The 26075-nt window shown below is 35.8% G+C and overlaps 2 protein-coding genes across 2 annotated transcripts in view; one reads left to right on the top strand and one right to left on the bottom strand.

Moving 5' to 3' along the window:
• The window catches only part of LOC129802232 (von Willebrand factor A domain-containing protein 8), a 42424-nt gene that overhangs the window by 938 nt on the left and 15411 nt on the right, over positions 1-26075 (bottom strand). Inside the window, exons 4-5 of the mRNA XM_055847907.1 lie at positions 5609-5764; positions 2292-5476 (exon numbers count right to left, since the gene is read on the bottom strand). Coding sequence (XP_055703882.1) covers positions 2292-5476; positions 5609-5764 — 3341 coding nt within the window. The remainder of the gene's footprint in view (positions 1-2291; positions 5477-5608; positions 5765-26075) is intronic.
• On the top strand, positions 17774-26031 carry LOC129802234 (Golgi pH regulator). Its single transcript, XM_055847909.1, has 6 exons — positions 17774-17960; positions 18026-18296; positions 18367-18771; positions 25062-25243; positions 25318-25503; positions 25582-26031. The coding sequence occupies exons 1-6, from the start codon at positions 17919-17921 to the stop codon at positions 25849-25851; spliced, it is 1356 nt and encodes a 451-aa protein (XP_055703884.1). The 5' UTR covers positions 17774-17918; the 3' UTR covers positions 25852-26031.

Here is a 26075-nt window from a genome sequence, read left to right as displayed (position 1 = left end):
ATCCTGCAATATTGATCCGGAAACGGTGTAAATATTACCCTTTTTAGGTGTATTATGGGTTAAAGTTACCCTTCTTTCATGTTGATTTTACCCTTAAAAGGTGTAAAATTAATAGTGATAAATATTTTTGCGCCAAAAAGACAAAACAGAAAGATAAACTGACATAGAATGAAATTGTCTCCTTGATATCTTGCAGAAATATAAAGAAATTTTGAGTAAATATCACTTCAAATGGTAAGCTTCCTAATCGCGCGCAATTCAACTCGAGAGAGAGATAGAGACACAAATAACTCACTTGACAAACGTCTGGCGGCGCTGAGGTTGCAAAAAATCTCTGAAATGCGACAATTCTTCTCTATTTTACTGTGTTATCACACTTGCACATTAAAATTTTAATATGATTCACATTAATTGTCGCTGGTGAGAGTCCAAATGTGTAATTTGTGTGTTTGAATCATTTTATATTCAAAATTTGATCTATTTGTTGATAAAAAGGTAGACTTGGCCCGCAAAATTTGATATAAATTGATTTATAGCATCAATACGGAAAATTAATGCGATTTTGTCTTTAATTTTTTAATGTGAAAAATATTTATGCTTTAGGTAAATTTAAACTTATTTTTGCAGGCCAAGTCCACTTCTTTATCAATAAATAGAAAAACCCCAAATATTAAGTGACTCAAAAACACAAATAACATATTTGGCCGCTCACAAGCGATAATTAATGTGAATCACATTAAAATTTTAATGTGCAAGTGTGATAACGCCGTTACGCTTATTAGCAGGTCGTGTACCTTCTTGTAATATGTACTTTTGCGTTCCTTATTAACCAAAATAGTATTGTACAAAATGGTTTTTCTCAAACTTATCCTGAATTTTGAGACACCTCAATAGAATATGAGCCTTCCAGCTCAAAATTTCATTCCAATATTTTTGTTGTAGGGTAAATTAAGCTAATTCAGAACCTGCTCCAAATGGAAATTTTTCGCTACTCCAAATGGAAACGTCATTGTTTTCATGATAAATACAGTACTAAATTATTATATTTATATATTTTCTATACCACAGTTTCATTATTTAGTTAATTTTGCTCCAAATAAAGCGAAAATCCATTCATATTCTCAAATTTGAATTTGTTAATTTCTCGGATAAATTAAAAGTGTACCTTTCCACCATCGAATTTTGTCATAGATCGACCATGTTTGCCAATGAAAAACCCAATAAATTGACTGTTGTTTATTCGTTTTGTTTAACATTTATGTCATATTTCTGGCTAATTTTAGTTAAATTAAGTGCTAATCTTTATTGTTAACGGTACGTGAAGTTTTTAAATGAAATAATTACCTATTTCGTGAACAAAAAGGGTTTTTCTGAAGTGTCTGCAAATGCTTCAATAGGAAATCTCGGAAATATGATTTTTTGGAAAGATTTTCTTATTGTTTTATATGGGAAAGGAGAAAAGACCAGGAATAAGAATAAATCCTAGAGAGCAACTCAATAAAGTTTTGTGGAAGCCTTTCGTCACATTATTCACTTATACACTGTTTGCCTCCAATTAGAAACTTTTCCTTGTCTCCATTTGGATTAGTATGTCTCCAATAGAAGCATTTTACGCTCGCGTATTTTTCTTGTATTTAAGAAGTTTTCAAATTATATCTAAAGAATTTTCACTAAACAGTAACATTCTAGAAGAGTCAAGGAGCAAATTTATGTAATTCTCTTCAGAAAAAATATGAACTTAATGTGTTAAATCTTCTTTCAAAGTTAAAGCGTCTGGAAAAGGTTTTGAATTAGGACATTTACCCTACGCTTGAAATTTCCAACCCGGCTGCATCGGATATATATCTGGTTATAGCAAAGCAATCTCCGAATTGAGAAATCAGTAACAAATAACTAGTTTTATCTGGTTTTCTAATGATTTGATCTCTGTCCTTGATGCTATTTGTGTCAAATATGGTAAAAATTCTCCAAGAAAGGATTTCAGTTAATTTAAGCGATTTTCCACAAGTTTTTTTTTAATGTTTTTTTTAACCTTCAAAGACTTTCGTATTTCTACTAAATAAATCCGAGTAGCTTAACGATCAAGGCATGGCGTTATAATGCAGATGTCCTAGGTTCGATTCTTTCTCAAAAACTTTCAATTCGAACTTTAAACTTTGCACTTCGGCCTTTGCACTTTTCAATTTTGATAACGAAAAGTTCTTTGGAAAAAATGTTAAAATAACAAAACTATTAGTAGTTTCTTAGTTTTTTTCAGTGTACCAAAAAATTAAATTGAAAATTCGACTTACATTTCTGCTTCTTCTCCGATGCTACCGATGAAGATGACGTAGGCCTGCACCTTGGGCTCTCGCTTCTGCAGAGCCTGGGCCACTTTCGCAGGAGAAATCCCATAGCGTTGGAGATTTGCATCGCTGAGGACCACTACAATAGCCTCGTCGCATTCCTCCTGGGCCAGCTGATCCACGGCGTGATTAGTGGCCAGGAGAGTGTGGTCTCCGGACCAGCAGTACTGAGCATGAGCATGCATCATTTTGATGGTCTCGAGGCGCACTCTGTCGTCGCGTGGCGGTTTCTTAGGGTCGACAAAGGGAATAAAGTAGGTTTCTCCGCTATGTCCAACAATGTCGTACTCCACTTTGTGGGCAAATCCTTCGAAGGCTTCCATCACCAGAACCACAGCCTCCATCTCTCTGTCCAGGCGTCCATCGTACCCATTGAATCTGTACATGGAACCTGATACATCCACGACTAGCTTTAGGCGTTTGGGTTTCTCTTGAGGTTGTCCTGGTTCGGGTTCCTGCTCTGCTCGCCTCCTGTAGATATTTCTCTCTCCTGTTATTCCCTCCACTAGCTTCGTATCGTCCAATTCTCCTGTTGTCTGATGCTTCTGCCAATGACGCTCTTTACTTTTGGCCTGGAGAGCATTGAGGATGACTCTGAGCTCCTGGACTTGCTTTTGCACAGGCTGACTGAATTGCTCATAAACGGTGTGGTCGTACGTGGACATTTTGATCTCCCTGAGACGCTCCTCAAATGCCCGGCGATTCATCTCTCGCGCTGCTTTCTTCACTTCATCGGGAATGTCATCTTTCTCTTCGTCGGAGAGTTGATGGACAGGATTGCCGGAATCTAGACGATAGGGTCCACCTTTTCCGCCTAGTCCAGCTGTATCCCTTCCTCCACTTCCTCCCGCCCATATATTCCCTCCGACATGAGGTTTATTGTCCTTGTCAATTTTCCCGTGCTTCGGTCCGGAAACATCCTTCCCACTCTTACTCTGCACCGTCAACTGAATCTCCCGCTTCTTCCTCAGTGCTGCCATCTCGTGTCGAGCATAACCCTCAATTGGGAGTCCGTGCTTCTGCAGAACATTCGTTACGAGCTCCAGGGCTTCGGGAGAGTATCTATCGAAGTCCAAGACATTCCCAATGAGCTCTGACATGTCTTCCTGCGGGAACTTCTGCAGATGCCGGACAATATTGACCACTTCCCTTGTGCTGTAGGGATAGCTCAACTGACCAATGTCTGCCATTGATCGAAGTTCTGCAAAGGCTCTAACGAGAGTGTCCAGGACATTTCTCGGGACATCCGGTCCATACTGCTGCAGCAGAAAGATCTCAGATTCCGTTGAGGGATTGTCCACGGAGTGACAACTGAAGAGATCCCCGAGAGCAGCAAAGAAATCATTGCCTAGGAAGGGAAATCCTGGACGATTGGCCAGGACAATCATGCGGAAGTCTCTGTGGGCATAAATGACATCATCTGATACTGGTTGATCCCTAGCCATTGCAGCTGGGAGAATTTTTCGTCCATCAGACAAAATCATCTCGCCATTCTCCACCAAAGTCTTGAGGATGCAAGTAACATGAGTTGGTGCCTTGTCAGCTTCATCCACAACCAGAACATGCCCATTTTTGACCGCTTTGACCAACGGTGAATCCTCATACGTCACAATTCCATCCTTTATGGCCGGCTGAAGCGTTAGAGTCTGCACTGTTGTATCCCTATGCAGCTGAATATACTCCCTCGGGCGATTCATCAATTGCAGCAATCTATCGGCAATTTTATTCTTCCCAACTCCCTGATTGCCCACCAGAAGCAAGTGATTTCCAATGAGGAAATCCTGCAGAAGATGCTCCATCAACACAACATGCTGAGGAACATCATAAAACAGGATATCCGGAACTTTTGTCACAGCATCCGTCCGATAAATCTCCGTCTCTGTCTTCCCAATCTTCACTTTCCCATTCTCCACTTCAATCCCACTCTTCTCCATCAAACCCTCAGTGTCCAGCCTTGGATGGATCTTAAAGCGATCCAGGACATTCTCAAGTGTTGCCCTGGGCAGAGCTGGCAGAAATTTGGCCAGAAAAGTCCTCTGAATTGTCTCATATGCCGAATTCAGTGGATGCTCAACAGGTTTAGCAAATATTCCAACCTTTTCCGGCGGATAAACTGACATCCGGTGAGCAATTCTCAAGAGTTGCCTCGTGGACAGTGTCCCTCCGAGACTTCTCATAATGGGATCCTTGGAATCCCGCAAGAACTGAGCTACATTGAGGATCTTTTCGAGAGATGGTCCAATCTCCCCATAGAGACTATTTATAATGTGAATCTCTTCCTTTTGGCTGAGATTTCGAACTTCGTGAAAAATGAACAAACTCAGCATTTCCGGTGAGAGCCAATTGGCTCCAGCATCGAGAATTGGTGGTTCTGCCAGAGCTACAATCCTAAAAGACGGATGAATCCTCAGAACCCCTTTGGCTTCCAGACTCTCCGGAGTAGCTCCCATGGCCAGGAGATTGTCATATCTCTCATGCCCTACCAATCTCCTCCCATCGTACAGCTGCAGCTCCCTATCGTGCACCAGACGATGCAGAATAGAAACAGTTGAGCTGTGAATCCGATGGATACCATCGAGAACAGCCACATGGCCAGACAGAGCAGCCCTCAAAAGGGCAGAATCCCTCCAAATGGTATCCCCATTGAGTTTTGTTGTGCGCTGCTGAATCAAATCCCTTCCCGTCATATCTTGGTACAGTACCATTGATTCTGCCGATTGGCCCAAGAGATTGCACAACTCCAGCACCAGAGCTGACTTCCCACATCCCTTTGGACCAACAAGACAAACATCTCCCACTGCAAAACTCTGCATCACCTCAGCCAGCAAATTTCTCTGATATCCCGTCCCCACAAATCTCCCCATTGGATTATCCAGAGAATACTTCCGGCCACCCGATGGCACAAGAATATCCACAGCTCCCAAACGAGCCGAAGAAATTGTCACTCTGGCCATTGAATCAGCCTCTGAGAGCACATTAGTTACTTCCTGACCAGCAGGAATGCCACCTTCGGAGATATTGAGAGATTTCAGGAGTGTATTAACTGTCTCAAAGCTCTCTTTGGGCAAAAACGATCGATAGGGATATAAGCGGTAGATGATATCAAAGGTATTCAGAGATTTGTTGTTGCCCTAAGAATTGGAGCATCAGTTAAATATTGCAATCACCTTAATAGCCCTTTCGTGTGTCCCTTATTCATGCACAATCAAGTGCACAATATTCACAAATTAAAATCAGATAAGGAAATCCAATTGAGGACTTACCAAGATTTTAGCTGCACTGTAGACACTATCAATGGGAAAATCAGGCAAATTGGTTTTGGCATCAGCTTGTTGGATGGCAAAGCCAAAAGACAGGATTTGCCTCAATTTTTCTGGGTCAGCATTTGGGGCTGCTCGTCGCATTGAGCTGAACATTTCCTGTGATATAAAAAAAGTAAAGCATTTTAGAAGAAATAGACGATAATAAGGGGTGGCAAAGCGTCCCAGGCTTTGCAAAATGCTCGAACTCGTGACTTATGCCCTAGACACACTTAGGACTTAAGCCGAGAGACGACTTAGTGGAAAATGTTGGAAATGAAGTCTAATACGGGCTTCAGACCTAAGGCTTAGCTATCTAGCTTAACTCCTCTAATTCGTCATCAAGCAAAATTTTTCAGAAAATTTTTGTTTAGTATTGAATATTAAGGGCAAATGATTCATTAGATTTTGAAAAATCAATAAAATTGTTTTTTATTAAGATTTTTGAGACCTTCGGGAACTGGGCTAAGCCTCCAGTCTGAAGCCGGCATAACCATTAATCGAATATAATTACGCTAAGCTGTCTTTAGGCTAATCCTTAGGTCTGTCAAGGCCCTTAGATGGTTCTCAACCGATTTGAACCGATTCATAAATCTCTCAAACGATCCCCCAAAATAGTTTTAAAAGTAATAGGATTGATTTTCAGATAAAATTTTTTTATCGGATATGAACCAGTTCATTACCGGTTCAAAACCGATTGGAACCGGTTTAGTTTTATAGGGAATTCCAAGACCTTTCCAACGACCCCAAACATGACTCCATTTGCTTGATAAACGCGTTCTTTAGTGTCTTTTTAACCTCTGACCTTGAAAAACCGTTATTAGGAATGATTCAACGGTATTTTCGTCTAAGGACGAAATGTTCGCCTGGATAATCTCTAAAACATATACAAAAATGAAAAATATCGCACGACGCGTTCATAATCTCTAAAACATATCCAAAAATGAAAAATATCGCACGACGCGTTTTCAAACAATCCCAAAAAAACATACAGTAGACTCTCTCAAATTCTGGCATTTGGGACCGAAATGTCGACTGAATTAGAGAGAAATTCGGGCAGCAAATTGTTTGAAATGCAACGATTTTTTTTTGATCTGCATACTCATATTAAGTTTATATGCTCATTGCTATAATAAATTTCATGAAAGTCCCTTAATAATGAAAAATCACATCAAAGCTAAGGCAAATCATGACAAATTTAAGCATATTTGCTTCATTTGATAATTATAATCGAACTTGAAAAATGTCAGCAAAAAGGAAGAATCTAATTTTCCATTTTTTCATTGGAATAGCACCATAATAAATCTATTGCATTCAATTCAGTTTGAAAACAAAAACCTAGACTTCATATATATATTGTTCAAAGTTGTGGCTCTGATGCTATTTTCTGTGTTAATTTTCGATTAATATCGCTCGAACGCTTAAGTATCGTTTAATCAGGGGTATAAAGAAACGTACCCCATTGTGCAAAATGGCGATTTTTTTTTTAAATCTCTAATGGTTAGTTTCTGAGATAAAATATTCCTATCGACTGTTGTAATTCCCCTATATGTGTCTTGGCTTAAATAAAGGATAGCCTTTCAATTTTGTATTTCAAAACGTTTTTTGGGCGAAGTGAGTTTTATTAGGGTGAAAGGAATACCTATTGATACTTTAAGAAGTCGTGCCAGGACCAATTGACACCTTACGCTGTACCATTTTGAATACAAAATTTGAACATTTATCTTTATCGGAAAACGCAGATTAATGAGAAAACGTCATATTATTTACATTTTATTAGATACATTAAATAAATTTCCACATTTTGACAAAGGTGCTAATAGGCGTTCCCTGACGAAGAGGTGTTCCTTTGACCGTATTTAACATTATTAGCATATGCGATTCAGTGGTATTAGTCGTTTTCCTGATGAAATCGGTCAACAAACAGCTGCAACCAAGCATATTTAGGAAAAATATAGCGAACTAAATTGAATTGGAGGTAATTAAATCCAAAATTGATAAAAAAAAATAGTATTAAATTTATTAGAAGTCGGAAAATAAAGATAAAACTGGCCTTGAAGGAACCTTAATCTAGATTGGATATGAAATAATTTTTAACGACTTTAACGTTTGACATCAAAAATCTTTATAGAAGAAAAGACCAGAGGCAATTATAACTTCTTTTCGATTGTATCGACTCTTGATTCTAAAAAAAATTAATGTTACTTGAACTTCCTGTGTAGCTAATTTGAATATTGATTAACAGTCACATTAAAAAAATGGCTCAATTAATGGTCCAATAATTTGTAAAAAGTCATCATTTACTATACATCTAATAGATATAGTTTTATCGATACTATCGATTCGACACTGTCGAAAAGTTATCATGCCACCCCTTTTTTCTAAATAAATCAAAAACTCATGCTTTTGAAGTGGAAAATAAGGAGAGAGGGGAGAAGAGGAAAACTTCTCTTTATAGTATTGATTTGCAGAGCAGTCACCTAAAACCTACAGTCGGTATCTTTAACCGTGTGCTCATCAGACCGTTGACAAATCGAAAAATATAATTACTTTCTCATAGTCGTCACGTAGCGGGCACAGTTAGCTAACCGATCAGCAGTTCTTGAACAGAAAGTGCTAACCAAATATGTGGATATGGCACTGAATCTTGAATGTCGTTTTAACCCATTCCTTACCATGGTATTATACATCATACGCAAATTGAGTGATTTTAGATGATTTATTCCTGGGCAATTTTTATCCGAATTGCTGTCGGGAACGGATTTTTAGTTACTTTAGTCCTTCAATTACTTGGGAAAAATAGTCCGACAGAGATGGGAATACATTTTGTTCTTTTCTCGCTTCGCAAAAAGTAATGCAAAATTTTTACTCAAAATGGCGGACGAAAAATTCGTCATCCCGTCGAATTTGTTAAAATTGTCCCCTTTCCTCTTTCCTGATTTGAATTCTAGTTGCCAATTTGTTTTCTTAGATAGTTACTCTATCTAAAGCAATAGAGTTTGTAATGAATTAATGCACAGAATTCGTTCTAATTTGAGAAGTATCATCTATATCCCCCAAATGTTCAAATTTGAGGAACTCTACTGTAGCATTGTACACTGAGAAGATACAATTTACAGTAGACTCTCTCTCAATCGGGAATATGAAGCAAAATGTCATCCGGTTTAGCGATAGAATTGAGCATCAAAGCCTTTGTAAATTCCACAAAAAGCGCTCAATTATAAAGAATCACAATAAAATAGGAAGAACTACAGATAATTTGAGTAAATTAGCTTCATAATTAAACGTGAAAATAGTCAACAAAATTTGTCGCCCGATTGAAAAAGAGCCGATTGAGTGAGAGTCTACTGTACGTTCATTTTGTATCACGTCAGTTTAAAATATAGAATTTTGAAATTGTTGAACTCATTTCGAAATTCATTTTCAGGGGATAATATTTCACTGCGAAGGAAGAACAAGTAATTTACTGATTCTAGCAACTTTTTCTCCGCATGAGGGCACTGTTTTCTCCCACGAGTGGCGCTGGCAACTGTTCTCAATTGCTAATTCTTCTTAATTGCTAAAAAAAATCTCAATTCGAGGGGTTACTCATAAGAAAAGAAATTGGCTTGCGTTTCCCGTTTCCAGAAACACGAGAAATGTTTCTTCGTTTCTGTTTCTGTTTCTCCGTTTCTGTTTCTATCGCTAAAAAAATTGTGTTTCTCTCGTTTCTTGGTGTGTTTCCTCGTTTCCAGCATGTTTCCAGTTATGTTTCTTCGTTTCTAACCATGTTTCCTTGTTTCTAGTTGTGTTTCCTTGTTTCTAGTTGTGTTTCCTCGTTTCCAGTCGTGTTTCTCGCGTTTCTAGTTGTGTTTCTGCGTTTCCATGCATATTTCCTTGTTTCTACTTTGTTTCTATCCAAATTTTTATCCAGACATTTAAATCCGTAATTTTCTTTCAAATTTGAATAGTTTTATCGGATTTTTTCTTCCCAATGCAGAAAAGTGCCCGACTAAACACATGTACATTGTGGAATTTGTGTCGCGCAGGTGTTATGTTAGCTCAATCTGGCATGCTTTTTATGTAGAATTATTTATCTATGTCTAAAATAATTTTATTAGAAATTTAGACTGGTGATGGCGTAGGGTAAATTAAGTTAATTCAAAATCTGCTCCAAATGGAAATTTTTTACTACTACGGCTACTACAAATGGAAACATAATTGTTTTCACGATAATTACAATACTAAATTATTACATTTATATAATTTTCTATACAACAGTTTCATTATTTGGGTAATTTTGCTCCAAATTAAGCGAAAATCCATTTATATTCACTAATTTTAATTTGTTAATTTCTCAGAAAAATTAAAAGTGTACCTTTTTACCATCGAATTTTTCATCGATCGACCATGTTTTCCAATGAAAAACAAAATGGAACTGTTGTTTATTCGTTTTATTTAACATTTAATGTCACATTTCTGGATAATTTTAGTTAAATTATGTGATCATCTTTATTGGTAACGTTTCTTGAAGTTTTCAAATGAAATAATTACCTATTTCGTAAACAAAGAGTTTTTCTGAAATGTCTGCAAATGCTTCAAGAGGAAACCCTGGAAATATGATTATTTTTGGAGAGATTTACCTATTGTTATAGATGGGCAAGGAGTAAAGCCCTGGAATAAGAACAAATTCTGCACTCAAGAGCAATTCAAAAAGGTTTTGGAAGCTTTTCGTCGTGGTTTCACTTACACTGTTTGTCTCCAATTAAAAACTTTCCCTTGTATCCATTTGGATTAATTTGTTTCCAATAGAAGCATTTTACGCTCGCGTATTTTTCTTGTATTTAAGAAGTTTTCAAATTATGTCTAAAGAATTTTCACTAAACAGTAACATTCTAGAAGAGTCAAGGAGCAAATTTATATTTCTCTGGAAATGGTTGTGAATTAGGACATTTATTCTAATGAGTTTATTTGAAGATGTTCCGGTAATCGTCTGTATAGGATTGGAGTCACCTCAAAATTAAATTTATTTGTTTTTAAAGATTAGAAAAACTTAATTTTTGATATATTTCAGGGGGGGTAAGGAACGTATGAGGGGGAAGGGGGAAAAATAAAGAGATTAGCTTCGAAATATTATCATTTGAGGAGAGGTCATCGAAGAGCGGAAGTCGATATCTCTTGCCGTTTGAATCGTCTGAATTTTATATGGGTCAGAAGATAGAAAAAAACGCGAAAACAGTATTTTTAAAAGAGAGCTGTTACCGCTACTTTACCGATTCATCACCGATTTCGACTAATGCAGTCGGGTTCAGAATTAAGACCTTTCAAAAAAATTATATTTGCGGCTAATATTTGGTTTTAAATCCGTTAAGTTTAAATCCGTTGAAAATTAGGCTCTACAACAGAGGTGTGCAAGAACCGTTGAAACCGAATAAACGTCAAAAAAAAGTTTGTTTTGGTAGCGTTTTGACCATTGACGTACGTGTTTCATTTGACGTTAATTCGGTTTCAACGGTTCTTGCACGCCTCTACTCTACAAAGTGGTTGAACTGTGGACCTTGAAGAATTCAAGGCCAAAGTCAAGGATTTTCGGTGAAAAGCATTGCAAAACAAAATGTTTAGTTGGATTACTTTCAAAACATGTCCAAAATTAAACGAAATCGCTAGGATCAATTTTGAGATCAGTAGAAAAACGTTTTTGGAAGGAACTCACAGAGATCGGACTCGAGGTAGCTTTTGGCGGCAGTAATCCAATTTTAAATTAAAGCAAAGAGAATACTAGTTTTTGAGCGAAAAGTACTTTATAGAAGGCTTTTCCTTTGTTTTATATGCACCAGAGTGCCTTATAGAATTTAATATATATGTTTTTTGATACTTGTTGTGTACAAAGTCACCTCCTTTATATAATACAGGACACTCAACGAAGGAAAAATGTGTCTCTTGTAATGTTTCAAAATATAGTTTAGAAATAAAGTCTAGAGAAAGATGTAATTTGGAATTGATTTTAGAAGTTATGAGATAGATCTTAGAAAAAGAACACTTAATTTTAAGAATTTTTTGATATATACTAGAAGTTTAAATGCATTTAAAATCACGTTAAAATCACGGTAAATGCTCTTAAAATCACGCACAGCTCAATCATAAACGGTAAATGCATTTAAAATCACGCACAGCTCAATCATGAAACGGGAAATGCATTTAAAATCACTCACCGTTTTTTGATTGAGCTGTACGTGTTTTTAAACGCAATCTTAACCGTTTTATGATTCAGCTGTGAGTGATTTTAAGCGGTTTAACCGTTTTATAATTGAGCTGTATGTTATTTTAAGCGCATTTACCGTTTTATGATTCTGCTGTATGTGATTTTAAGCGCATTTACCATTTTGTGATTGAGCTGCGCATGATTTTAAGCGCATTTATAATTTTTCGATTGAGCTGTGCGTGATTTTAAACGCATTTACCGTTTTATGATTGAGCTAATCGTAATTTTGAGCTCAATATTAACCGTTTTATGATTCAGCTGTGTGTGATTCTAAGTGCACTTACCGTTTTATGATTGAGCTGTGCATGATTTGAAGGCTATTTAAGCGCTATCTTAAACGTTTAGTGATTCATATGTGCGTGTTTTTAAGTGTAATCTAAACCGTTTTATGATTGAGCTGTGCGTGGTTTTAGGCGCATTTTTAACCGTTTTTTAATTGAGCTCTGTGTATTTTTAAGCGTATTTTTAATCTGACATCATCTATTTCTAGCCACCCATTGACATTTAATCTTTTCCGAAAATTGCTTGTTGATATCTCTTTCCGTTCTCTCCCTAGCAGTGGTTATACAATGGACGGGACGGAACGGGACGTTTACGAAAATCGATTTTTAGCGCATATGATGTTCGTGATCTATGAGTGTTCAAATGCGTAAATTCAAAATTTGGGCCCGATCTGACAAGGTCGCATTTCACCTGTGACCAGAAAAGCTGAGATTGTAAAGAATCTCGACTAAAAAGATCACTCAAATCGATTAATAAGCATTAGAGATAGTCTACTCCATTTGAATATAGTACTAATAGTTGTGAAAGGACAAAAAATTTCCGCTGCGTGAAAACTCGGAAAAACTCCGGGTCATATATGACCCTATTGTCGGCAAGGGAAGTATACATACCATTTTCAAAATCTATATCACGGGCTTTCTAATGGCGTCTACACACTAGTAGAATTTTTTTTATATGCCTTTTTTTTAAATTCTGACGTTTTTGCCTATAGGATAGGGGAAATTTTCTTTGAAAAGGCATTTTTTAAAGAAATTTGTACTAGTGTGTAGACGCCATAAAAGTTTTTTTGCTTGAAGTTATTAATTTGGAAAAAACCATGGCAAACTGGATAGTTTTGATGAACACTATACTCTTGGTGTTCAGTGAATCTTCCTGGTAATCCCTTTGAACAGTCTCTGTCGCAATTCACAATATTTTGAGTGGTATTTGGCAAAAATAAACTTATCTCTATTTATCCACACACAATACAATTGCACAATATGGGACGCTTGTAGAATACTCTAAAATATTGCAAAATACTTACTCCGTTCCGAAATAAGTCGTACGTTTGTAAAAAAATTCTTGTTCTGAAATAAGTCATACGTTTGGGAAAAATAGGGATTAAGGGAAAGTTTGTTGGTAAATGTTTTGTGTATCAACAATTATCTCTTGCAAAGACATATTGCTAATGTCCAGTACTAAAATTGGAGTCCAGTCTTGATGGTATGTTGAGGAACGAATGTCTTAAAAATGTCTTATTTTTGGCGTTTTATTTTCAATCTAAAATAGGTGCAGAATGGTAAGAGAGAGAGGCTTGGGACCTTCAGGGGACCCCCCATAAATTGCCCCTGGGACCATTAATATGTCCTTGGGAGGTCCGCTGAAAGTCCCAAGTCCTTATCTCTCACCATTTTGCATCCAGATATTCGAACGCATAAAAAGGATGTTCTTTTTATTGCCCATTCTGCAAAATTTGAGATATAAAATATCGGTAATAACTGTTTAGTTCTACTTGTGCATACTAAAAATTTAGAACAAATTCTAGCCTGTAATGTTAATCACAGTCCATTTTTTAGTAATTCACTATCTACCGGACCTCTTTGAAAAAAACTCGAAAAATGGACAACTTCAACATATCGATTCCTCGTCTTGCCATCGTGATAGGATCCCCATATTATCCCTGAACATGGAGGATAGTTCATACACAAGATATTTGCAAATGACAAAAACATTCTCTGAAACCATTCCTTAATCCTTAATTTTTCGCCAAACGTACGACTTATTTCGGAACGGAGGGAGTATGCTATAATTCATCAGATATAAGATGAAATGTCCAGGAGCAAGATATTTACCTTCTGGATTTCACAAAGAAAAACAATGTCCCAACTGTACCAACTGTCCCAACTACATTGTTGACACGAAAACACTTTCATACACTTTTACCATTGCCGACAATAGGGTCGTATATCACCCGGAAAATTCTACGCGCTTTTCTATAATATACAAAGATTGTATATTGCAAAATATGCAATATACAATCTTTGGATATTCTATTTTGTGTTTCTAAAGAACTTTTCGCTAAAAAAAATAAATGAATATAAAAAAATTTGAAATAAAAATAATTTCAGAATGTTCGAAATTCGTGATTTTTCATCTCAAATATTTTCTTTTCCTGAATATCTGAAGTCTTGAGAAAATTAGCCAAGAATCTTACATCCATCTATTATGATGTCGTGCACAAACAGATAGATTTCAATTAATGTAAATAGTCAAAAAAAATTTCCCTGCGTCGTATATGACCCTAATGACGTAAAAGAGTTAAGGATAGATTTTGTGAAAAATTATGAAAAAAAACAGTTATAATTTGTGTTTTTGATATGGTTTTTGCCTAAAATTATAGAATAGATCCTTGCCTATCTAATTGTGAATTTCATTTAGTCATAATATAATTTTAAATTATAAAAAAATTAAAATGCTTCAAAAATGTGAAGTGTTCCTCTACTCGACCACTTCAATATAAGTGTACCTCTACTCGACCGCGTGAGGTTCCTCTACTCGGCCACCCATTTTTTCTTAAAATTAAAAAAATCACAAAACTTAAAAGCCACGGATTTAACTTTGGCTTGTTTAACACATCGTGATTAGCACTTAAAATTTAGTTAATCATTAAAATACATAGGGAAACTCACTTTTATGAATTCATTCAGAAGTATAGAACAACATTCAAGTGAAACAAGCTTCACTTGCTATGATTCGTCGACTGGTCGAATTGAGGAACAATTTATTTGAAATGCACTTACAATTTTAATACATAAAATTAATCTTTAACTTAGTCATGTCATGGTACTAAAATTTTTGTACAAGTAATAAAGATTAAGTCCTCAACTTGCGATTAGACTCAAAATTGGAATACTCAAGTAATCTGTGAGGATAATAATTGAAATCCTTAAGAAAAAAGTCAAAAATATCAAAAAGGATACCGTAATTTAATGAAAAATTGTGAATTTTTCTTTAAGAAATGCCTTAACGCTCCGTCTTTTTAATAATATTTCAGTGTTTTTTGATCAATTTCTATGATATTTTCAGTGATTTGAATTAATTATGAAATAATTGACCCTATCTATGATGTTAAACCCTTCGATAAATATTATTGTAAATGTAAATAAATTGAATAAATATTTCCACCGGTCGACTTGAGGAACTCAGGGTGGTCGACTCGAGGATACTTTACCTTAAATACATAAATAATTTTGTAATGCAACAAATTAGCAGTATAATATTTTTATAGGATCCACCGTCCACGTATTAAAAAGAAACTTACAGCTATACTGCTGACAAACCGGGTAATTTTTGAATTTCAAATAACGTTTAATACTCTCAATTGAAAATTTACGTTTCCATGTTTCTATCCGCGTTTCCGTGTTTCTGTCCATGTTTCCGTGTTTCTATCCATGTTTCCGTGTTTCTATCCATGTTTCTATCCAAGTTTCAATTTCTTATGGGGGATTTTGTGTTTCCGCGTTTCCAGAAACATTTTTGTGTTTCCAGCTACGTTTCCCGTTTCCAAGCATGTTTCTCTTGTTTCCAGTAATGTTTCCTCGTTTCTGAAACCGTTTCTCGGCCAATTGGCTTGTGTTTCTCCAATGAGTAACCCCTCGTCTCAATTTCATCTTCATTTAAAAATTTATCAAATTCAACTACTCAATAATTACACAATAATAACTTAAATGCGCGGATGATGAATTAATATTGCGAGTTAGAAGGGTAGACATTAAATCTATTTTTAGGAAGACGATAAAAATGTCTTTGCATGTCTTAAAATGCTTTATTTCAACATATCGTAAATCATCATCATCACAAGAAAAAGGGCAAATAGGTATTAATATGAATGCTGAGAAAACCTTTTCTACCCTCAAAAATCCTCACAGGACAAAGCTAATGAATCACTTTCAATGCCAAATGAAACATCTTGAGGACACATAAAACGGCAAAAATTATGTTTTTTTGGCTTTATTAATTTTTCTGCGTAGGGGGAGGCTTTGAACTTTCGCACACAAAAATGATGTTCAAGTTCAGTGATTTTTTCTGACTACCATGCAAACCGTATGGATTCTCCAACTATGCCAAAAAAATGTCTTACTTATAAGGTTCATAATCCCACCAAACAAAATCCCAGGAAATCCTTAGATTTTCCTCCAGAGGAAAATGAAAATTTAATGGCGATTTGTCCGATAGATGAATCAAGTTTCTATTATCGCACACGATTCACGCCATCATTGAACACCCCATTTTCACCGTAAATTTTGCACCGGACACTAAAAGTTGCACATCATTGTTTAAAGGGAACTCTAATCTACTTGATTAAACCATTTTTATAAGGAATAAAACATTTTAATATCACTTTTTTGGAACTTTTCTGAGAGATGTTTTATTGACATTAAAAACCATTTTTTTGCTTGATTCTACGAGAATTTCACTCCGGAAACGGTTAAATTTGATGAATACTTTCTTGAAAAGTCCAAATATCACCAAATTTACACGAATCAATAAGTTAAAGCTAAAAATTGACTAAAACTCTGCAAGCGAGAAGACCACACAAGATTCCACCATTCCTCCACGGAGCCGGATATGCACAAAAACGTTTGAATGCGCATCGCATTGAAGATTTCTCTGTTCCTGCAGCTGCAGGAATCGGGATTTAGCACAGATATTGAGCTTCAGCAGGTGAACAAGCTAAAATTTTCACAAAACATCTTCTTACGGACAATTTCTTTTCTTTGTCATGCAAAACAACACAATAGTGAGGTTATGTCAAAGATTGTTAAAAACCAGTTGTAAACTGTATGAGCTTATTGCAGATGTGATTCTTTCATTGCACATTCAGTTTGTGCAAGCTTGAAAAATATTTTTTTATCAAAGAAATGCAAAATTGTTTAATAATTACTCAACTGCAGCCTATTTGAGTCAAATTACTTCTTGTTTATCAACTTTACGATTTTTAAGTTTTCCTTTTTAGTGGTGGATCAAATCGGTAGATTACAATAGATATGAATATGAGGGATCGCATCTAAAATTAAGTTTCTTGGAAAATGTGAGAGAAGCCATGTCTTCTATGTGCGATCGATGAATCTGAGTCAAGTTTGTGAATTTTGTTCCACCCACAAAAAGTGCCTGTTCAGCCTAAAAGATTTTTACATAAATCTGATTCCTAATAACCCTTCTACCCTCTGTGATAGTAGTTTTTCAGAAAAGTGATATTAATTCTGCACAATCGTATGAAATATTGCACAGCAAAATTACAGTTTTGGACCTGTTTTTATTTTTTGCTTCCTGAAACTAGGAAAAAAGGATTAGACTCTCAATTTTTTCAGGAAAGATAGGATTTAAGGTTAGCTATTACAATATATAGCCATATGTGAGATTCATAAAGGAATATGGGAGAAATATGAAGTGTCTGAAGGTAGCGTATGTGCGAACGATCAAAGCCTCCCCCTAGGTATTTTTGCCCATTTTTTTTTGTCACATAAATCGTGCATTAAATTTTTCCTCTCTAGCCTAGATCGCCTAGATTCTAATCTTAGAGCAATGACCGTTGGTATTTGAATGTTTAAATGGAATGAAGAGGAACATCGCATGCGATGTTTTGTCAACACGTCACTTTTAGGTGCAGAGAAGAAAAAGTGTGTTTTGATAATAATGTGAGCACAAATTTGGCCAAAAAATCCTCAAAACTACTTATTAGTTTAGTGTAATTTTTATTTGTCCATCACCATGGGATTCCTCGAGGATACAATAATTGTTTTTGTATCACAGGTTCGTTGTTAAATTCCAAAGTTTCCAAGACACGTTTCCCATGGATTTCCTGCACTCTTTCCCAGGTACTCTTCTTCACCGGTGGCTGGATATTCTTCGTGAGACAACTCTTCCGGAACTATGAAGTCCGGAATATCCTCGTCCAGCTCATTTTCTCCCTCACATTTGCCCTTTCACTCACAATGTTTGAACTGATCATCTTCGAGATTGTCGGCATTCTCGAATCCAGTTCCAGGTACTTCCACTGGCGCCTGGGACTCACATTGCTCCTCTTTATGGTGATAGCACTTATCCCTTACTACATCGCTTATTCCTGCATCAGCAATATCCGCATAGGTAGGCCCATTAAATGTCTTCAGGCCTTTCCGGAAGATCTCAAAGATTTCCCTTTTTTTGCTTCCGGCAGTGCCACCGCGATGGGTTATGCCCCTGACAACAGTCTTCTGGCTCCTCTATGTCTATGGCTTCTGGCGCCTCGGGGACAATTTCCCTCTGCTCAGTGTCTCAAAGGGAATCTTCACAATAGAACAGGCTGTCTCGAGGATTGGCGTGGTCGGAGTCACCGTCATGGCCATCCTCTCAGGCTTTGGTGCCGTCAACTATCCCTACACCAGTATGGCCTACTTCATACGATCAGTATCTCAGGCTGACATCATCACGGTAGAGCGCCGGCTGATGCTCACCATGGACATGATGGTGCTCAAGAAAAAGCGCATAGCGCTGGATCGACGTCGCAACAAAGCAACTTCAGCCAAGCCCGGAATTTGGGGCATGATCAGTTCCGTAACACAGCGTCCAGCTGGATCAGAAAGTAAGTCCTAAATCTTTTTTAGACTCAATTTCGACGACTCAGAATATAAAACGAATAAGTCGCGAATGGCCTGAGTATTGGATTTTTAAGATTTGACACCGCTATAACTTTGGGAATAATTAACTTCCCGGTCTCAAAGAGTACCCGAAAAGCGAAAAAACAAATTTTGCAAAAATCGAATTATTCGACTTGTATTTTGACAAGTCGATTTTATCATAGATTCATTTTATTGCAATCCCGCTCTGAATTTATTTTGCAAAGTGAAGACTCATAATCATAAACCCATTCAAAATATTTGATAGAAAGAAAAATTTAAATTCGAACTCACACATTTTGAATATTTTTTAAGCGAAAAAAATTAAAAACCTAAAAAACTGATTTTTTTTAAGTTAAAAAGAAATTTGCAAAGTCTAATCTTGCGGTTCGCACTTTTCATTGCTAATAAAAGAATTTTAAAATTAAAATAAAATTTAGAAATAATCATATTTATAGTAAGGTGGGGTAACTGGTTCATTTTCCGAAGAGTGCTACTTAAACGCTTGATGAAATTCTTTTTCACTTCTTCTAAATCCATAGAATTATTCACTGTTTCATTCAGAAACATAAAAAAAAAATTATCAAAAATATTAAAGAAAATTTATAAAATAATGATAATATTGAAATAAGTCAGCATGCACTAAGTGGATCGCCTTTTCGCTAATTCACTTTTAATTAAACCTTTGGATTTAAAATACTTTTTTTCACAAGGAAAAAACAATAAATGTTTTCAATCAACCAGCTGACATTAGCGAAAATATCACTGCTGGAAAATTTTTAGTGAAGAACCCAGCTGGCACAAGATTGAAATGAGTCGATTACACTCACTTATTTAATAAATAAAAATGCTATTTTTGCATTTTCTCAAACTTGAATAGTTATATTATGTTACTGTAGTGACTATATTACGGAAATAAAAATATTATTTTAAGTGGATTAGTCATAGACGATCCAGATAGCGAAGCGCCCGGATTAGCACACTTGACTGAAAAATACCAAAAATTATTTTAAAATGACAGTAAATTTAAATTTTTTTTAAAATTATTTTTTCATTTGTAATATTGAGATAATTAAAATTCAATTTTCAAATGTTTCATCTCGTCAGATTTACATTAAAATTTATTTAAATAATATGCAACAGGAAGGTAGATAATATCAAAAAAGCTCCGCCCAAAGGTACTTTCAAGTCACGCCTCCCTTAGAAAAATTTACCAACTATAATGTTCACAAATCATTATAAACATTATTTACTTAATTTATTAGAAAGGGAATATATTGGTAAATTTTAATCAAGTCTCATATCCTGTTCTAATTTACGCAGAAAATTGATAAACCTCTATTTAAAATTCGATAAGCTACGCCCCTGTAGGATACAAAACATAAAAAAGTTCGTCTACGATTGTCGGAATTAATAGCTGTTTCTCTTTATAAAAAACTCATTTTTGTTCGAAAAAAAAACGACAAATTTATTATTAATGACCCATTTACATGCAAAAAATAATTTAAAGTTATTCGTGATTTATAAAAGCTTGCGGAAACGCCCACTTTCGAATTCGAATATCTCGTCAAAATTTCGATCCGAGCTTTTCTGCAATTTGATTGAACTTTTTTGTATAAGCTTAAAAATAAATTTTGCGAACGGTTTTGATAGCGCTAACCGAAAAAAATCGATATCAAATATTCGGTATCATCAAAGGTAAACCACTTTAGAGAGCTTCATTTCCAATCGATTTACATAAATTTGGACTTTTTGAAAAGATCTTGTGAGACATCCAACCCGACTAAACAATGGATTAGTGTTCAAATTTCGTATTCCAACTTCCAACTGTAGGGTGTCAATAAGTGCTGACACGAGTTCTTAAAGTGTCAATAGGTGATCGTAGATCGTACTACCATTATTATATCACAAGAATATTATTAATATAATAAGTAATATATGTCTCATGGAAAAAGTTTTTAAATATCTAGAAAAATTATTGCACACGTTTTTTTTATAGCAAAAATATCTCGTCAAAAACCCCCAATTAAGTGGATAAATTAATGACTGATCTTGAATATATTTGCTGATAGGACTTATGGCCTCTACACACTAGGAGAAATTTTTTTTTTAAAAATGCCTTTTTAAAGAAAATATGCCCTATCCTTGTAGGCAGAAATGTCAGATTTTTTTATAAAAAAAAAGGCAATTTTTGACGAAAATGTCATCTAGTGTGTAGACACCGTTACTGATTAATTGTACACCACAGCTCTCTCCGATATCCGGCTGACGTGGGGACAAAATGACATTTGGGTTTTTTGAATCTAGTCAACGGTTCTTCTATTTTGCGCTGTGTAAATTGATTTTCTGCCGAAAAACAACAGAATTTCCTTTGTGGCGGACTTATGTTTCATTTTGTACCACAATTAAGTATCAAAGGCTTCGATAAAGTGAAAATAACATTTTAATTCATGCTGAACAAGTTAGATACTGTCAGTGATACTGTCAGCTGTCAGCTGGATATCGGAGAGAGCTGTGTAGTTTATATTTCTGTTCCAAATAATAAGATAGTTACTTTTTCGTGGGTATTCTAGACTGTTGGGACGGTTAAAGAAAATTTTCATAAATTATTATTCAATTCAGATAAGTTTTACGAGATTTAAAAATTGAGAACAGTTGCCAGCTCCACTCGTGGGAGAAAACAGTGTCCCCATGCGGAGAACGAGTAAATTAAAAAGAATTTTCATTTTAAAATTCTCCACTAATTAATTTCGCAGAGATCACAGACAAGTATTAAGATTATTTAAATGTCAACGAAATATCCCAGCGAGCACCAAATGATAACCTATTTCAATTCAGCTGAAAATATAATATATGTATCTTCAGCTGAATTCTGCTAACCTTAGACGAAAATTCGTGAATCAGTGCCATTTCCATATATTTGGTTAGCACTCTTTGTTCGGCGACTGCTGATCGGTCAGCACATTTTTGCTAATCAATTCTGCAAAAATATGCTGAAACCGGTAATTTTCTCAGCTAAGTGTGCTCGCTGGGATGTGAATAAAGGGACAGATAATCCTAACCGGCTTATGTAGGTGAGATTCTTAACGTGAGCTAACTCGGAGTGCATGCAAATTCGATTTAGAGCTGAAGTTGGGAGACGCCATTCAGTTATCTTGAATCAAATTCGTGAAATTATACAAATTTTGTATTTAAACCAAAATATCAAGGATTTGGATGAACTGATAGAAAAGTGATATATGGGTGAAATGTAGACCAGAATGTTCTCTATAATTTTCCCATAGAACATGATCTCATCGATTACTCAGAAGCCAAGATAAGCGAGGTTTTTTGTTTCTTAAATCGTTTTTTCATCCAGAGTTCCCCAAGTAGTCATTTGTTGAACTTCAACTATATCAAAGAATTGTTGTATTTTGCGGGACTTTCCATTTAAAACCCTATTTTAAGTGTCTTGGTGGAGTAGAGGCAGTCAAATTGGCATCTGAGTGATTTCAAAGCGTTATTATGGGAAAAATCAATTTTTTCACACTTAAACGGCAAAATCGAAGTGATAGCGTAGTCTGAGTGGAAAATGATGTATGGACGAAATGTAGAGACAAATGTGCTCTACAATTATGTCGAAGTAATCATCAAAATTGGTTCAGCGACAGTCGAGATAATTGAGGTTATGTGATATTGAAATTGGTTTTTCGACTGTGGCGCCCCTGGTGTTGGTCCCACAAAGTTCAAATGTTCTAGAAAGTTGTAGCATTTGGTGAGATCTTTCGTTTAAGCCCTCATTCATCAAAATCGGTCACATAGAACCGGAGATATGATTTTTTGAATTTTGTGAACTTTGACCCCTCATATCTCCGGTTCTATTGAAACCACAGCGCGCATACGCACCATTTTGGAAACGTCCTAGACTGGACTACAACATTCTAAAATTTCATTAACTTGCACAATGCCGTTTTTGAGAAAAGTGACTTTGAATTTCGATGAATTTTGACGCTATCACAGCGCCACCTGTGGTGACTTTTTGAACTTCCATCTGAAAGTGCTCATCGAGACGAAACCAAAAAGGTAAAATTTAGGTCGCTATGTTAATTAAAACCGGAGATAGAGGCCGGTCAATGTTCGAACTTTGACCCCTTATAGCTCGGGTCAGGGGTTATGGATCGACTTAAGGTTTTTTTGTTTGATAGGTATAATCAACGGCTACAACATACTAAAATTTCAGCCCGATGCACAATGGAATTTTTGAGTTATTTAACTTATAAGATTTAAAAATTTTCTTTTTAATAATAGCGCCCCTAGCGGTGGTTTTATGAACTTGCGATGTTAGAAGGGGAAGTGGCATTTCACGAGAGCTTTCCAAAAAGCCCTCACTTTTTAAATTCTGACAATTAGAACCGGAGTTATGGCCATTTTAAGAAATTTTTTTTGGACCCTTATAGCTCGGGTCTGGGGGGTCAGGGCACCTTAAGTTTGGTATTGATGGAAAGCTCTAAGGCCCAGCTATAACATACTAAAATTTGAGCCCGCTCGATGCCATAGGGGCGGAGCTATTGAGAAAACAAAAAAAGGGGGGTCTTCAAAATGGCGGAAGGAGGGGTGGGGGTGGGGGGTCAATGCACCAAGTTGCAATTTTCACCCGATATATAACCTTTGCCGAAAACCGCAAGTCGATATCTTTTTTAGTTTAGGAGCTATTAAGCTCCAAAGAGCGGCCGGCCGGCCGGCCGGGAACGTAAATTAGCCACATATATATTCGTGATCAGGAAGTGCTGAAACACATTTTGGCCAAATTTGAGGTCGATCGGACGACATGAAATTTTGTTAGGATTATAGTAGGTGAGATTGTTAAGAATCTCACCTAATACAAAAAAAAATCACAAATTTTTAGAAACTGAAAAAGCAAGTTCTGATATTAATTGACTATTATGCATCATTTCCATGGGGAAATTTGTTGGAAAATTTTCATAACAAAAAAATAAATAAAAAAATATGCTTTTTCTGAGAAAACAGTTCAATTTTGTTGAATTTTTCGCATAAAAACTTAAAAATAAATTTTTGTGAACATGAAGTTTTCTTTTGACACTTGCATGCCAGTGTGTTGTAAGCTGAGAAAATTTCCATAAAACAGACCAGGGGTTTCATAAAGGGTCACAGCTTTGCGAAATGCTCGAACTCAGGTGATAGAACATTCTGTGAACTATCTTTTCACGCGGTTTTGTTCAATAAAAGCTCTACTTTTCTTTTTACTAATTTTAATCAAATCGTTTGAGAAATATGCATACCAAAGTGGTTACCAATATGGTTTTGATGGGGGCTGGAAGGCGTGAAAAAAGAGAAAAGATTCTTCTTGAAAATATAGAATTAGAGGGGCCACAGAAGACCAGAATCCGTTATCTCTTATCGTTTAACCTCTAGATAGTTAGCCTTTAGATTTAAAAAAAATCGTAATTATTTGATAAATTTAGCCCTATTTTTCAAAATTTCATACACTGTAATTGATATTCCCTCCGTTCCGAAAAAAGTCGTACGTTTGCTAGTGCATTTTGTATGAAAAAATGTACGACTTTTTTTCGGAATAGAGGCATTTGTTTTCATAAAACTTTGAAAATGAACTGTCTGGAGATTGTATTTTGCAAATTTCAATGAAGATGATACAGAGCAGAATTCCGTATTTAAATTTACACTCTATCTATACTTTGCAGTTATTTCCATCATATTTTTAAATTAAAGGCAGAATCACATTGACAATAAAATGCTCGCCGTAGCCTCACCGTATTTCGTTAATTTACGCATTTTCATTGAAATTCTTACGCAAATTCTCAATTACCGTATTACCTTATCTCATACTCGATGGCACTAGGTGAAAATAATATAAGAAAATTGAAGAAATAAAACGAAAATTCGATAAACAGTGAGCAAAGCAAACTGTACGAGAAATTAATCGTACAGTTTTTCCTCATCGTTTATCGCATTTTCGTTTTATATCTTCAATTTTCTTATATTATTTTCACTTAGTGCCACCGAATATGAGATAAGGTAATACGGTAATCGAAAATTTGCATAAGAATTGTAATGAAAATGCGGAAATTAGCGAAATACGGTGAGCATTTTATTGTTAATGTGATTCTGCACTAAAGCAAAAAGTCTGAGGAACTTAAAGTTTTAACTTTACAGTTCTTTTGCAAAGTGCATATCACTCCAAGTTTTTTGAGTTAAATACTATTAAAAAAAAAACCCATTCAATTTGTAATTCTCCCAGACATTGGCCAGTTACGACTCGAAATAGCTGCACTGGAAGAGATGTCCAGGCAACTCTTCGTAGAGGCTCATTCCTTGCGAAATATGCAAGAACGCCAGAGGTGGTCAATGACCCTTCAAGGGAAGTACTTCAATGTCTTGGGACATTTCTTCAGTCTCTACTGCATGTGGAAGATTCTGATAGTGAGTAATCCTTCAAAAGCTCTGGCCAGCATTCTTTTCAGCATTGCAGTCTCTCCTGCTGAATTTCTTTGCAGTGCACCATCAATATTGTTTTTGACCGCGTGGGAAAGAAGGATCCCGTGACTCGTGGTTTGGAAATAGCTGTTCATTGGTGCGGCTTTGAGATGGATATTGCCTTCTGGAGTCAACATGTGTCATTTTTTCTTGTTGGATGCATCGTTGTGACCTCAATTCGTGGTCTACTTCTGACACTCACAAAAGTTAGTACAACATTTTCTAGTTTATGCCATCAACATTTCTCCACAGTAAAACCCTAATAAAATTATTTCCCATGGCAGTTTTTCTACAAAATTTCCTCCAGCAAATCATCCAACATAATTGTGTTGGTTCTAGCCCAAATTATGGGCATGTACTTCTGTTCATCTGTACTCCTGATGAGGATGAATATGCCAGCAGAGTACCGTGTTATAATCACCCAAATCCTCGGTGGACTCCATTTCAACTTCTACCACAGATGGTTCGATGTGATCTTCCTGGTCAGTGCCCTCTCGACCATCTTCGTCCTCTACATGCTCCATCGACCACCAATCTCTGACGATCCACTGTGAGAAATTCCACAAACCCAAAAAAAAAACTTTTCCCATTTTTTTAACTTTATAGGAACTACACTTAAATTATTTCACAAAAATACACACAGAAAAAAAAACTGACAAAGTAGTTTCTTTTTGATTGAGAAAAAAAGACCAACCCCATTTATGATTTAAAAATAAAGACATGACGATTTTTTGGAGCTATTTTTGGATCAAGTTTTCTGCAGAAAAATCCACGTGAA

Source organism: Phlebotomus papatasi, chromosome 2, assembly GCF_024763615.1.
Source record: "Phlebotomus papatasi isolate M1 chromosome 2, Ppap_2.1, whole genome shotgun sequence".
Classification (NCBI taxonomy): domain Eukaryota; kingdom Metazoa; phylum Arthropoda; class Insecta; order Diptera; family Psychodidae; genus Phlebotomus; species Phlebotomus papatasi.
The sequence above is the reverse complement of the archived record's forward strand: the minus strand, read 5'-3'. Positions and strand labels throughout refer to the sequence as shown.